This window comes from Capricornis sumatraensis, chromosome 6 (genome assembly GCF_032405125.1).
Source record: "Capricornis sumatraensis isolate serow.1 chromosome 6, serow.2, whole genome shotgun sequence".
Lineage (NCBI taxonomy): Eukaryota > Metazoa > Chordata > Mammalia > Artiodactyla > Bovidae > Capricornis > Capricornis sumatraensis.
In genome coordinates, this window is record NC_091074.1 from 68542945 (window position 1) to 68558930 (window position 15986).

A 15986-nucleotide genomic window follows, 5' to 3' on the forward strand; every position below is an offset into this window, starting at 1 on the left:
TCTTACACTGTTGGTGGGAATGCAAACTAGTACAGGCACTATGCAGAAGAGTGTGGAGATTCCTTTAAAAACTGAAAATAGAACTGCCATACAACCCAGCAATCCCACTGCTGGGCACAGACCCTGAGGAAACCAGAACTGAAAGAGACACGTGTACCCCAATGTTCACTGAAGCACTGTTTACAATAGCTAGGACATGCAAACAACCTAGATGTCCACTGGCAGACGATGGATAAGAAAGCTGTGGTACATATACACAATGGAGTATTACTCAGCTATTAAAAAGAATGCATTTGAATAAGTTTTAATGAGGTAGATGAAACTGGAGCCTGTTATACACAGTGAAGTAAGTAAAAAAGAAAACATCAATACAGTATATTAACACATATTTACAAAATTTAGAAAGATGGTAACATCAACCCTATACAGAAGACAGCAAAAGAGACACAGATATAAAGAACAGACTTTTGGACTCTGGGAGAAGGCGACAGTGGGACGATTTGAGAGAATAGCATTGAAACATGTATATTACCATATGTGAGACAGATGACCAGTCTGAGTTTGATGCATGAAATAGCACACTCAAAGTCGGTGCACTGGGACAACCCAGAGGGATGGGATGGGGAGGGGGGTTCGGGATGGGGGACACATGTACACCCATGGCTGACTCATGTCAATGTATGGCAAAAACCACTACAATATTGTGAAGTAATTAGCCTCCAATCAAAATCAATAAATTAAAAAAAAAAAACAAGTGTATGAGAATTCTGTTTGTTTCATGTCCTCACCAACACATGGTATTGTTAATCTTTTTAATGATAGACATTCTGACAGGTATTATGTTGTGTTTTTTAAAAGAACAGCTTTATTGAGATGTAATTCACATACCATAGAAGTCACCAATTGAAACTGTACAATTCAGTGGCTGCCAATACATCCACAGAATTTTGCATCCATCGCAATTTCAGAATACTTTTATTACTCCTAAAAGAAACCCACACTCCTTGGCGGTCACTCCCAAACCTAAGTCAGCTGTAGTCAACCACTAATCTACTTCCTTTATCTACAGATTTGCTTTTGACATTTCACATAGATGGAATCATGTGATCAGTTCAGTTCAGTTCAGTTGCTCAGTCGTGTCCAACTCTTTGCTGCTCCATGGACCACAGCACCCCAGGCCTGCCTATCTCCAGCTCCCGGAGTTTACCCAAACTCATGTCCATCAAGTGGGCGATGCCATCCACCATCTCATCCTCTGTCATCCCCTTCTCCTCCTGCCTTCAATCTTTCCCAGCATTAGGGTCTTTTCAAATGAGTCAGCTCTTCGCATCAGGTGGCCAAAGTATTGGAGTTTCAGCTTCAGCATCAGTCTTTCCAATGAATACTCAGGACTGATCTCCTTTAGGATGGACTAGTTGAATCTCCTTGCAGTCCGAGGGACTCTCAAGAGTCTTCTCCAACACCACAGTTCAAAAGCATCAGTTCTTCAGTGCTCAGCTCACTTTATAGTCCAACTCTCACATCCATACATGACTCCTGGAAAAACCATAGCCTTGACTAGATGGACCTTTGTTGGCAAAGTAATGTCTCTGCTTTTTAATATGTTGTCTAAGTTGGTCATAACTTTCCTTCCAAAGAGAATGCGTCTTTTAATTTCATGGCTGCAGTCATCATCTGCAGTGATTTTGGAGCCCCCCAAAATAAAGTCAGCCTCTGTTTCCCCATCTATTTGCCAGGAAGTGATGGGACCGGATACCATGATCTTAGTTTTCTGAATGTTGAGCTTTAAGCCAACTTGTTCACTCTCCTCTCTCACTTTCATCAACAGGCTCTTAAGTTCTTCACTTTCTGCCATAAGGGTGGTGTCATCTGCATATCTGAGGTTATTAATATTTCTCCTGGCAATCTTGTTTCCAGCTTGTGCTTCATCCAGCCCAGCATTTCTCATGATGTACTCTGCATATAAGTTAAATAAGCAGGGTGACAAGATACAGCCTTGACGTACTCCTTTCCGATTTGGAAGCAGTCTGTTGTTCTACATCCAGTTCTAACTGTTGCTTCCAGACCTGCATACAGGTTTCTCAGGAGGCAGGTCAGGTGGTCTGGTATTCCCATCTCTTGAAGAATTTTTCAGTTTGCAGTGATCCACACAGTCAAAGGCTTTGGCATAGTCAATAAAGCAGAGATGTTTTTCTGGAACTCTTTTGCTTTTTCAACAATCCAGAGGATGTTGGCAATTTGATCTCTGGTTCCTCTGCCTTTTCCAAATCCAGCTTGAACATCTGGAAGTTCACAGTTCATGTACTGTTGAAGCCTGGCTTGGAGAATTTTGAGCATTACTTTACTAGCCTGTGAGATGAGTGCAATTGTGTGGTAGTTTGAGCATTCTTTGGCATTGCCTTTCTTTGGGATTGGAATGAAAACTGACCTTTTCCAGTGCCATGGCCACTGCTGAGTTTTCCAAATCTGCTGGCATATTGAGTGCAGCACTTTCACAGCATCATCTTCCAGGATTTGAAACAGCTCAACGGGAATTACATCACCTCCACTAGCTTTGTTTGTAGTGCTGCTTCCTAAGGCCAACTTGACTTCACATTCCAGGATGTCTGGCTCTAGGTGAGTGATCATATCCTCGTGATTATCTGAAGATAATCAGGTCGTGAAGATCTTTTTTATACAGTTCTTCTGTGTATTCTTGCCACCTCAATATCTTCTGCTTCTGTTAGGTCCATACCATTTCTGTCCTTTACCAAGCCCATCTTTGCATGAAATGTTCCCTTGGTATCTCTTAATTATCTTGAAGAGATGTCCAGTCTTTCCCATTCTATTATTTTCCTCTATTTCTTTGCACTGATCACTAAGGCTTTCTTCTCTCTCCTTGTTATTCTTTGGAACTCTGCATTCAAGTGGATGTATCTTTTCTTCTCTCCTTTGCTTTTCACCTCTCTTCTTTTCACAGCTATTTGTAAGGCCTCCTCAGACAGCCATTTCACTTTTTTTGCATTTCTTTTTCCTGGGGATGGTCTTGATCCCTGTCTCCTGTACAATGTCATGAACCTCCATCCATAGTTCATCAGGCACTCTATCAGATCTAGTCCCTTAAATCTATTTGTCACTTCCACTGTATAAGCATAAGGGATTTGATTTAGGTCATACCTGAATAGTCTAGTGGTCTTCCCCACTTTTTTCAATTTAAGTCTGAATTTGGCAATAAGGAATTCGTGATCTGAGCCACAGTCAACTCCCAGTCCTGTTTTTGCTGACTGTATAGAGCTTCTCCATCATTGGCTGCAAAAAATATAATCAATCTGATTTCGGTGTTGGCCATCTGGTGATGTCCATGTGTAGAGTCTTCTCTTGTGTTGTTGAAAGAGGGTGCTTGCTATGACAAGTGTGGTCTCTTGGCAAAACTTTATTAGCCTTTTTGCCCTGCTTCATTCTGTACTCCAAGGCCAAATTTGCCTGTTACTCGAGGTGTTTCTTGACTTCCTACTTTTGCATTCCAGTCCCCTATAATGCAAAGGACATCTTTTTTGGGTGTAAGTTCTAAAAGGTATTGCAGGTCTTCACCGAACCATTCAACTTCAACTTCTTCAGCATTACTGATCAGGGCATAGACTTGGATTACCGTAATGTTGAATGGTTTGCCTTGGAAACAGAGATCATTCTGTCGTTTTTGAGATTGAATCCAAGTACTGCATTTTGGACTCTAGCTGACTATGAAGCTACTCCATTTCTTCTAAGGGCTTCTTGCCCACAGTAGTAGATATAATGGTCATCTGAGTTAAATTCACCCATTCCAGTCCATTTTAGATCACTGATTCCAAGTCTTGCCATCTCCTGTTTGACCACTTCCAATTTGCCTTGATTCATGGACCTAACATTCCAGGTTCCTGTGCAATATTGCTTTTTACAGCATCGGACCTTGCTTTTATCACCAGTCACATCCACAACTGGGTGTTGTTTTTGCTTTGGCTCCATCCCTTCATTCTTTCTGGAGTTATTTGTCCACTGATCTCCAGTAGCATATTGGGCACCTAGCAACCTGGGGAGTTCATCTTTCAGTGTCCTATCTTTTTGCCTTTTCATACAGTTCATGGGGTTCTCAAGGCAAGGATACTAAAGTGGTTTTCCATTCCCTTCTCCAGTGGACCACATTTTGTCAGAACTCTCCACCATGACCCGACCGTCTTGGGTGGCCCTATATACAGCATGGCTTCCTGCTGCTAAGTCGCGTCAGTCATGTCCGACTCTGTGCAACCCCAGACAGCAGCCCACCAGGCTCCCCTGTCCCTGGGATTCTCCAGGCAAGAATACTGGAATGGGTTGCCGTTTTCTTCTCCAGTGCATGAAAGTGAAAACTGAAAGTGAAGTCGCTCAGTCATGTTCTACTCTTAGCGACCCCATGGACTGCAGCTTACCAGGCTCCTCTGTCCATGGGATTTTCCAAGTGAGAGTACTGGAGTGGGATGACAGCATGGCTTAATTTCATTGAGTTAGTCAAGGCTATGGTCCATGTGGTTAGATTGGCTAGTTTTCTGTGATTGTGGTTTCGGTCTATCTGCCTTCTGATGCCTTCTGTCAGTGCCTACCGTCGGGTTTCTCTTACCTTGGACGTGGGGTATCTCTTCATGGCTGCTCCAGCAAAGCACAGCCGCTGCTCCTTACCTTGAACGTGGGCTATCTCCTCACTGCTGCCACTCCTGACCTTGGATGTGGAGTATCTTGATATGTGGCCTTTCATCCAGCTTCTTTCACTTACCATGTTTTCAAGATTCATCAGATTTTGATTCAACAAAGGAGCCATCTTGGATCAAACCACACACCTGGGGCACAGGTTACCAGGCTTGTTCCTATTTATTACCCTTAAAACAATTGCTAATTTGCTCACTTACCTGATGGTACATTTCACAGTTTACTTATTTTGGTCATTTTGATAAGAAATTCTGGAATCTTGAGTTCACTCATTGAAACATTCAAACAATTTACTGAGATCGGACAAACCTGGCTTTCCTTAAAGCACCTCCATAGCTGGCTTCTATGCAGAGGAGTGGGGACTTCCATTCGCTTGAAGATACATAAGAGATGCAAGGGAGATGTGAAGACCCATGTGTAGACAGGCAGAGACTGAAGTTCTGTGTCTACACGAGCCAAAGAACTCCAAGGAGACAGAGGCATGGATGGTTCTCACCCAGTGCCTCCAACGAAAAGCAACAATGATTTTGAAATTCTGTTCCAGAAGTTGAAAGATTAAAATTGCTCTGAATCACTGAACTTGGGGTAATCTGTTGAGGCACTCAGAGGAAACAAATACACATAGTATTTGAACTCCTGATTCTGAAGGCTTCCTGGCCTACACTGCTGTGCTGCGAACATTTGTGCTGCTACACATTTGTGCTGTGAACATTCCTTAGGAAGGACCTGGATCTCTCATTTCATGGGAAACAGAAATTTACTGAACTTGAACTCAATTTTTCCATTCTGATTTGCTTCCCTGACTAAAATTTAGCAACTGGGATTAGACAGAGGATCCAAGTTTCCTTTATATATTCTGGAATTAGAGTAAACACAATCTATGCTCTTCCTTACTGCAATTAAACCCACTCGTGTTCTTGCCTGGAGAATCCCAGGGACGGGGGAGCCTGGTGGGCTGCTGTCTATGGGGTCGCACAGTCGGACATGACTGAAGCGACTTAGCAGTAGCAGTAGCAGCAAGCCTGAATAGCCAGTGATCCATTTTCTCTTGGCAAGGCTGGCCTTGTTTTGGTAATGGAGTTAAGGTCATAGTCTTCTGATTTAGCTGAAGTTCAGTGTGAACATATCCAAGAGTAAAAGGGGAGAAAAAGAACCAACTAAAACATGTGGATACCACATTGCTTACACTGACTGCAGAAATGTCTATATTTACTACCAAGGATGGATAATTTTCCTTCTTGAGGGGATCTTCCCGGGGATCGAACCCAGCTCTCCTGCATTGTAGACAGACACTTTACCGTCTGAGCCACCAGGGAAGTCCAATATAAAACTTACTCTCATCTAAACCTGAAGGTGCTAGGGTAGTGGGAAGAGGGAGGCTGCCTTAGGATCTCTTAAGTTTACTATTACAGAAGGGTTGTGGGAAGGGGATTCTAACACTGAAAGGGAGGCCAAGAAAGCAGCTGGTGAACATGTCGACTGTATACAATGCAGGGTGCTGTGCGTAGGCTGTAGGTCCTTTTGTTGAGCAGCCACTAAACTTTCCATGTGTAGACCAAGAAACAGAGGTTTGAAGGGAACATGGGTTCCTTCATCCTGAGTTAATTCTCCTCATCCTTCTAGTGAGGAAACATCTATACTGACCCTACAGCCCATTTCCAAACAGTAAGGTGACATTCAGTATCCCTGGCTGTCACTATATTCTTTTTTTCCCCTTCAATCTTTCTCATTCCTACAGTTCCTTCCAGTTTGGGAGGCAGAAGAACCACATGAAAAAGGTTAAGAGCACGTGCACTTTAGAGCAATTTTAGTAGGAGTCTACCCCACACACTTTGTATGGGTTCAGAGTTTGTGGCTCTCTTCAGAATGCCCAATTCTCTGATTGGCAAGTTAATTTTCTAAATAGGTATGGATCTAGAGGGTGCTATAAACAAATGTTTAATTTGGGAATTTACTAACAAACAGGAAATTCTGTTCTCAAATGTTAGCCAGGGAAGCTATATATGATGTTCACAGAAACTAAGTCTGCTTTTTAATGTATTTATGTATTGATATAGAAATAAATTATGTTCAACTATACAAACAGTAAAATATTTCTAATCATACTGTAGTATATTAAGGCATGCAATGAAGAAATTGACAAGTCTAGGGATATCAAAGGTGATGCTCCATTATCATTAGCCTGAAGCACACAGAGACCTGAGATACTTGGTACCGATCTGACTGCAAACATTCGGAAGAATTCTATCATGTGGTGCAAATCTGACCTTGTGACCTATTAAAAGTTAACTGTAGCCAGTGGTGTTTAACTGGTACACTTGAGGACTAGTATTATCAAAGTGTAGTTAGAATAAGACTAAACAGACTTAAGTCTTTTAAATGGGGGGAATAAATTGGCAAAGACAAAATCCTGACAAAGAGTAGTCTAAGGACCTCAGTTTATTGTTAACAGAAAACCCATGGAATCCAGTGGCTCTTCCAGGTAGTGACTCAGGATCCAGGGCTGCCATCAACCACGGCAGAAGAGACAGCTGCATGGCCTACCCTTATGGTCCCCTGGTCAGAACCAGCCGCATGGGACTCGCTGCCCACAGCAGCAGGCAGGGAGGTGGGAGAGAAGGCACAGGTACCGACTGAGCAGCAAATGCCTCTGTAATATAAGACAGAACAAGTTTTGAGACATTCACAGTTCAAATGCAAACATTCTTTCAAGTATGCTGGAAAACTGAGGGACACAATCAGTGACCCTGATTGGTCACTGTTCTGAATGCTTCTGTCAAGGAAGTACTGCTTCCTCAAAGAGGGAGAACTGGGTTCTATCACTTAGCCTCATTTTTTTGGCATTTTATTTCCACTTTCAGCATGTAATAATATATAAAGTAGGTGGCTTTACTCTCTTCCTTTTTTAGTCAAAGGAAAGCAATTACACAAACACGTATGGAAAATGATGAGCTCCTCTTTCCATATTCTGTGGACAAGTTAGACATAACATACTATAGCTAATGTGAACCAATCTGCCCAACTATCTTTTGCATCTTATGGTTGACACAAATAGAAAGAACTCCAGGCACCCACTTAATGTAACTTTACTGTTCAATGAGCTTATACCATGGTACATGTGCCTACACTCAAGCTATCTTCTTGGCCTTTTTAAAGATATAAATATGTGCCACATGAGTTATAAAGCAAGTTGCTTTTATGTTTCTAAGTTGTTGACACAAACACAGAAACAAAATCTGAATTACTGCCTCAAAGTTAAGTTTGGCTGCTCGGAGCTCAAGAGCTCTATCTTCCTGCTCAAAGTCCCCTATATCCCTCCCTCCAAACACACATGACCCCTACCCTTCCCTAACACAGTAACACCAAACACAACCCAATATTTTAAGTGTACATCATACATTTATTACCAACAACCCTCTCAACTCCAAAATTGGGCACAGGGATTAAAAATAAAAATTCATTGCACTACTTAGTAAAGCATTACTAGTAACTTTCATAAAAAATGTACAAACTTTGTTAAAAATTTATCAAGCCTTCAAATGATTTGGTTACAGATATTTATAATACGTACATTTAAAACTATATGTTAACTGATACAATGGAGTATGATTTGAGGAAATGACTCAGCAAATGATTCCAAAATATACCCCTGTGAGCTTTCCATAATCTGAAACAAACAGCAAAATGAGGTAACCAAATGTACCAACAGGGGGAAAATAGCTTTCTAATAAAGGCCTAAAGATATCTGTGAAAAATATTCTCATAAGTGAGTTGGCAGATCTCATTTAAAATATTATAAGAGGCCCAAATATAAGAATCTTAACAAATCACATTTCAGAGAGTGTATAAAATCTAAATAGGCTTTCACATTTTCTAGATTTTGCTCGAAAAAATTCAGGACAGAAAATCCTAATGAGATCTTGATACCTGGAGGCCTTATTTTTTGTTTTTTTTCTTTTTGGGGAAGAGGGGGTGCTAAAAACAAACAAAGGTGGTATTTCATGCAAAGGAAAACAAACAAAAAAAAACACAGCAGAGTTAAGGTGGTAAAGCCAATATTGTTTTAGGAGGAAAGGGGAAGAAGGCAAGAAACCAACATCTGCCTGCTATCTGGTGCATCACCTAAGGAGTCAACAGCTGGGTACAAATCAACTGTTCTTTCTCTTCTGCTAGCCACACAGTTGCTAAATGTGGCTAGGTTGAGCTGGTTTGGAACACATGCATGTACGCTCCTAACACACACTAACTACTTAATAAGCAAATCTGCACACATCTCTAAGAGCCCCATGCGAAGAAAAGACATTCCCAAAGAGAAATCAGCCACAAGAGTGCAACAATTCTGGATTTTACCAAAATAGACCCTGCTGCCTCCTAAATTGCCAACGGCCTCTCAAAAATTTAATGGAAAAGGGGTAGTATGACAAGAATTCACCATCCCAGAGAGGGAAGAAAGAGCTACTTTTCCTAGTCATTAGTACAGTGTGCCTTGTTAATTAAGTATCTATATAAATTAGAAAAAGTGCTTTACTTGCATGCTTCAATAAAATGAATACTGAGTGTAGTAATGTTATGTTAGATCTGTACAGATATAAACTTTTTGCAGCTATATAAAAGAGTCTATGTATAAGATGGGCTTTTGCCATTTTAAACATGATTTTTTAATTAAAAAAAATAAAGATTAAACTATACGTGATTTGTAATGTAGTTGATTATTACGCCAGTAATTTTGGTCTTTAACACACTTTATTTATTAGAACAGGTAGGGAATACTCTAATGATTTAAAAGTAACATGTGCATTTTACCACTGTTTAGATGTATTTCTGATGCACTGACAAATACAGGGGCAAACAAAGTATGCAAAATCCTACTTGTAGGACTAGATAGAGGCAACAGTGTCTGAAAAAGGGCAAAATTGTGCTTCTGTGTGAATTGACTTTACTGAACTCTAAGCTGTGATGAGCTTATAGTCTTCAAGGGAAGGCAAGTAGCATGGCAGTAACAAGTAGTTAACACTGTCTGAGTAGAAAACGGACACAGAGCCAAATGAAAGCTGAGGTTGGCAGCAAGTCATCACAGTCCTGACTGGAGAATTGCAGCTTGTGCTACTGCAAACAGAACAAGGACATCAACTGCAGGAAAAGGCAGACAATGGTGAAGACACTAGAAGAATGAGAGGGGAATTCAAACACTGCTAGAAAAATGACTTGAAACGATCTGAATTATGCTCAAGGAACCTATTAAAAAAAAACAAAGAAACCCACACAGCTATGTATTCTTTTCAGAGCAACTAAATGCAGGTCAATTCCTGTTTTACAGCGTTACTTTTTATACAAAAATCAAATCTTCATTTATACTGCAAGTATTCTGGACACCTGTTATATTAATTTTTTCTCATTCAACAAAAAAGAAAAGTGGTAATACATCAAAGCACACCAGGTCTAAGGAGCTCGAGCTGTCACAGCACTTGATCCATCCTGGAAATGAGGGTTTCAATGAGAAGCACGTTTACTGAGGGGAGAAGAACTAGACAACTTTCAGAATTGGAGCTTGGGCAGAACAGAAACAGTTTTCTTAAAACAATTTAGTTGCCTATGGGAGCTTGAACAAATAACATATCAGAAGTCAAGCTGAGTTAACAGATTTTTTTCTGGTGGAAGTAGAGGAGGTGAGACTTCATGGGACCAGTGGTATTCTTAGAAATATATTACTCAAATATCTTCAGAATAGACTACAAACCTAAACATTAAAAGAAAAAAAAAAATCACAAGCACATCCGGCTAAGAAGCTTACTGAAAATGTAAAGGAAAACCAAGAGAGTATCAACATTCAAATCACTGATTGAAATGCTAATATTGCTAACTGATGATGTATGATATTGCACCTTCTTTTTGGAAACAGCAAGTTGGAGATTTAAAAATTTTTTTTTCACGACAAAAATCAAAATTTCAGGTTCATGGAGTGAGAATCTATTACACTTTTTCCTTAAGTGACCCAGTTGGGACCACCAACAAAGAGAAGGTGACAGCTGCCTGAAGCAAAGGAAGAAGGCTTTTCTCATTCCATTCACTGGGAGGGAGGGGGATGGAGTATTCAATGCTTATAGTTGATGCACCCTTAGCAATCAGTGTGCAACAGCAAACACAAGGGGAAAAACCAGTGTACAGTACTAGTGCTGTTTAAATAACACACCAGATTATACATTGCAGCATAATTAAAACTACACACACATTCTTGGTACATGCTGGTATATAGGATCTCATACACACGTTAGCTACCATGCCCTCACACAAGTAGTTTCACACGTTCTCTCTCTCACACACACACAGATACATTTACCATCAACAGTCATACGCTGCACTCATTTCCACTCACAGTTTCTGAAGGCTCTATATAAGGTAGATTGCTATATCATCTGGAGCTACCACTTTTTATGAAAGCACATGCTAAAAGATCACGTCCACTGTAATCTTGCAGCAACACTCGGAATGATCACACAAAAACCAGGGAATGTTAGTGCACACACAAAATTAAGCTAAAGAAAAAGTCTTTGGAGTTCCAATCACACGGTTAGTATAACAATCCCATAATTGTGAAGACTAATTGTAAGCTTTTATAGTTGATTAAGTCACACAGTGCAAAGAAAGGTCCATTGACCCTTTTGGTAAAGGGAGGGCTGGAAGCCACACAGATTAAGTTCAATGGATAGTCCGTATATACATGTGATGAGGAACACCCAAACTAAATTTGTGCTCTTAGGTTGGTCATTCTGAATCCCGATGCACTTCTGAAGCATCAGCTCGGCAGATTGGGCAAGTACGATTTGCCTAAAACAAAAAAGAGAGCACTTGTCTGAATTTTGACTTACACTGTGAAACATATTAAAAGCAACAGAGCTATTTTACTTTCCACATAGTTTTTACATTCTTTGTTCCTTTAAGAAAGTACAATTATTTAATCTCTTAAAAATACTCCACAAACCTCTAAAACAATAATAGCCTATGAATAATTCTTTATTCGGTTTGTTTTAACATAGACAAGACTATCCATCACCACTTCAGACAAATGTAATAACTGGCTTAAAATTAAAACTCCATCTCAACAAATGGCACTACCATTCGTCATGCTGCTAAAATCAGAAACATAGGCAACACCTGCTCTCATGTTCTACAAAGCATTTTTTATCAAATGCTCTCATTTCTACATTATGATAGCTCTCGAGTCAAGTACTCTTCTTTTCATCCAGCTTCTACTATTTGTTCTCCATCTGGCCCAGTACGTCCTTATTTCACCAACCTCCTCTATTACCTTCTCCAGAGTAGCCGTGATCTTTCTAAAACGTGCTTTCAGGATCCAATCCAAACTCTCGCACACTCCACAGTGACTTCGCAAAAAGCTGACTCCTGGTTTTACCTCTGAATCCCCTTCTCTTGCTACTCTCCCTCACACTCTAGCCATCAGCCACATGGAACCCATGCTTTTCCGGTCATCCTGTTCTCACATGTCAGGGCTATGCATATATAATAAGTTCCGTTTTCTAGAAAGCTTAGATTCTTTACCTTTAGGATTCAGTTTGGACAAAACTAGGTACCGTTAATCTGCTCATATGGAAGACTGATTCTATTTTAACTCATCTGTCTTCCTCACCAACTGTCAAGTTATCTAAGCCAGTATTATCATCTACTCAGAATAATCTAAAACAAACCCACCCTAAAGTTGACTTAAGATATTTTACTGTATCACATTTTCATCCTACTATTAAAAAATTTTTTTTTGGCTACACCCCACGGCATGTGTTTAGCTCTCCAACCAGGGATTGAACCTGCGCCCCCTGCATTGGAAGGCAGTCTTAACCCTAGACTTCCAGTGAAGTCCCTTTATCCTACTATTAAAAAAGAAGAAGAAAATAAGAAGGCCTTGAAATAATTTCACTCTGGCATACTATCAGAATTTGTGTCTTTGGAATTTCCCCTCCCATATACACAAAGGAGAAAATGGTCAGAATTATCAAAGCTGTGTTTGAATTTAATCACCCTCCACCAAACCACAGACTATGATCAGTAAGAGAAAATTCAACATCATTCTTTTCAGATGCCATCATTTTACCTTAAGCCATTTGTCGACACACTTGGCATGGAACTCATGGTTACAGGGTAAAACTCTAAGTAGCTGCCTTGACTCAAAATCACACATGCATACTACACACCTGAAATAAACCAGAAAGATTGTTTAACCATAAAACCAAGTAGTTTCTATTTTGTTACAACTATAGAAACCATAAAGCCATTTACTATCTCACTTATCAAAATACCATCTAAATTTTAAAACTAAAATAATCTATCAAATACCTTTAAAAAAGCATGATGTTAAGACATTTAGTAAGAGTGCTTTGTTTTGCTTAGTGAGAGATCATCAAGAAAATTTCTGGTTTAACATCCAACCCAGCCGTAATACTGAAGCTACTATTATATTCAACAGTGTTGAAACAGCTGGACATTCATATGCAAAAGAATGTTAGTTGGACTCCTACCTCACACAATATATGAAATTAACTAAAAAATGAAAAACCATTAAAAGTAAGAGCTAAAAACTATTAAGCTCTTAAAGAAAATACAAGTGTAGATATTCATGACCTTGGAATAGGCAGTTCAGTTCAGTTGCTCAGTCGTGTCCAACTCTTTGTGACCCCATGGACTGCAGCACACCAGGTCTCCCTGTCCATCACCAACTCCCAGAGTTTACTCAAACTCAAGCCCATTGAGTCGGTGATGCCATCCAACCATCTCATCTTCTGTCGTCCCCTTCTCCTCCTGCCTTCAATCTTTCCCAGCATCAGGGTCTTTTCCAATGAGTCAGTTCTTCACATCAGCTGGCCAAAGTATTGGAGTTTCAGCTTCAGCATCAGTTCTTCCAATGAATATTCAGGACTGATTTCCTTTAGGATGGACTGGCTGAATCTCCTTGCTGTCCAAGGGACTCTCAAGAGTCTTCTCCAACACCAAAGTTCAAAAGCATCAATTCTTTGGTGCTCAGCCTTCTTTATGGTCAACTTTGACATCCATACATGACTTCTGGAAAAACCATAGCTTTGACTAGACGGACCTTTGTTGGCAAAGTAACGTCTCTGCTTTTGAATAAGCTTTCTAGGTTGGTCATAACTTTTCTTCCAAGGAGTAAGCGTCTTTAATTTCATGGCTGCAGTCACCATCTGCAGTGATTTTGGAGGCCCCCAAAATAAAGTCTCTCACGGTTTCCACTGTTTCACCGTCTATTTGCCATAAAATGATGGGACCAGATGCCATGATCTTAGTTTTCTGAATGTTGAGCTTTAAGCCAACTTTTTCACTCTCCTCTTTCATTTTCATCAAGAGGCTCTTTAATTCTTCTTCACTTTCTGCCATAAGGATGGTGTCATCAGCGTACCTGGGGTTATTGATACTTCTCCTGGCAATCTTGATTCCAGCTTGTGCTTCATCCAGCCCAGCGTTTCTCATGATGTACTCTGCATATAAGTTAAATAAGCAGGGTGACAATATACAGCCTTGACACACTCCTTTCCTGACTTGGAAGCAGTCTGTTGTTCCATGTCCAGTTCTAACTGTTCCTTCCTGACCTGCATACAGATTTCTCAGGAGGCAGCTCAGGTGGTCTGGTAGTCCCATCTCTTGAAGAATTTTACAGTTTGTTATGATCCACACAGTCAAAGGCTTTCGCGCAGTCAATAAAGCAGAAGTAAATGGTTTTCTGGAACTCTCTTGCCTTTTCAATAATCCAACAGATGTTGGGAATTTGATCTCTGGTTCCTCTGCCTTTTCTAAATCCATCTTGAACATCTGAAAGTTCACGGTTCATGTACTGTTGAAGCCTGGCTTGGAGAATTTTGAGCATTACTTTACTAGCATGTGAGATGAGTGCAATTGTGTGGCAGTTTGAGCATTTTTTTGGCATTGTCTTTCTTTGGGATTAGAATGAAAACTGACCTTTCTCTAGTCTTGTGGCCACTGCTGAGTTTTCCAAATTTGCTGGCATATTGAGTGCAGCACTTTCACACCATCTTCTTTTAAGATTTGAAATAGCTCAGCTGGAATTCCATCACCTCCACTAGCTTTGTTTGTAGTGATGCTTTCTAAGACCCACTTGACTTCACATTCCAGGATGTCTGGCTCTAGGTAAGTGATCACACCATTGTGATTATCTGGGTCGTGAAGATCGTTTTTGTACAGCTCTTCTGTGTATTCTTGCAACCTCTTCTTAATATCTTCTGCTTCTGTTAGGTCCCTACCATTTCTGTCCTTTATTGAGTCCATCTTTGCATGAAATGTTCCCTTGGTATCTCTAATTTTCTTGACAAGATCTCTAGTCTTTCCCATTCTATTGTTCAAAAGCGTAAGAAACAACAACCAAAAAAGGCAGATAAATTGAACTTTATCCTTTAAAATAAAGGGGGTACTAAAGATGCTTTATAAATCTAAAGTGAAAAGACAACCAACTCATAGAATTACAGATATTTTTGAAAATCATGTGTCTTACAAGAACCTATATATATAAAATATAAGTAACTCCTACAACTCAATAAAAAAAACAAATGTGAATACACATTTCTCCAAAGAAGATACATAAATGGCCAGTAAGTATAGTAAGAGCTCAACATCACTAGCCCAGCTGGAAAATGAAAACCAAAACCTTAAGAGATAACACTTCACTCCCACTAGGGCTGCTAAAATCAAGACAGACAATAACAAGCACTGGTGAGGATGTGGAGAGAAGGAAACTTCTGTGCACTGCTGGTGGGAATGTAAAATGGTGTAGCCCATTAGGAATGAAACGATACAAGCTACAATATGGTGGTCCTTGAAAACATTATGCTAAATCAAAGAAGCCAGACCCAAAAGACCCCATGTTATACTGGTTCCATTTATATGAAATGTCAAGAACAGGCCAATCTATAGAGATAAAAGTTAATTAGTGGGGGGCTGAGTCAGGGCTTTGGAGGGTTGGGGAGAAATGGGGAGTGGCTATTAATTGACAAGGTATTTCTACTGGGGATGATGAAAATGATATCAATTTGACTGTGATGATGGCTGCAAAACTCTTATTAATATACTTAAAAACCACTGGATTGTACACTTTATTTTTAATATTATTTTAATTGGAGGTTAATTACTTTACAATATTGTATTGGTTTTGCCATACATCAACATGAATCCGCCACAGGTATACACCTGTTCCCCATCCTGAACCCCCCTCCCTCCTCCCTCTCCGTACCATCCCTCTGGATCGTCCCAGTGCACCA

At 40.1% G+C, this 15986-nt stretch overlaps 1 protein-coding gene across 1 annotated transcript in view; it reads right to left on the reverse strand.

Annotated features, from left to right (window-relative positions):
* Positions 1 to 8126: 8126 nt before the first annotated feature.
* The window catches only part of RNF38 (ring finger protein 38), a 62233-nt gene continuing 54373 nt past the window's right edge, over positions 8127 to 15986 (reverse strand). The window contains exons 10-11 of the mRNA XM_068973686.1: positions 12800 to 12899; positions 8127 to 11520 (exon numbers count right to left, since the gene is read on the reverse strand). Of these exons, the coding sequence (XP_068829787.1) occupies positions 11458 to 11520; positions 12800 to 12899 (163 nt within the window). The 3' untranslated portion in view covers positions 8127 to 11457. The remainder of the gene's footprint in view (positions 11521 to 12799; positions 12900 to 15986) is intronic.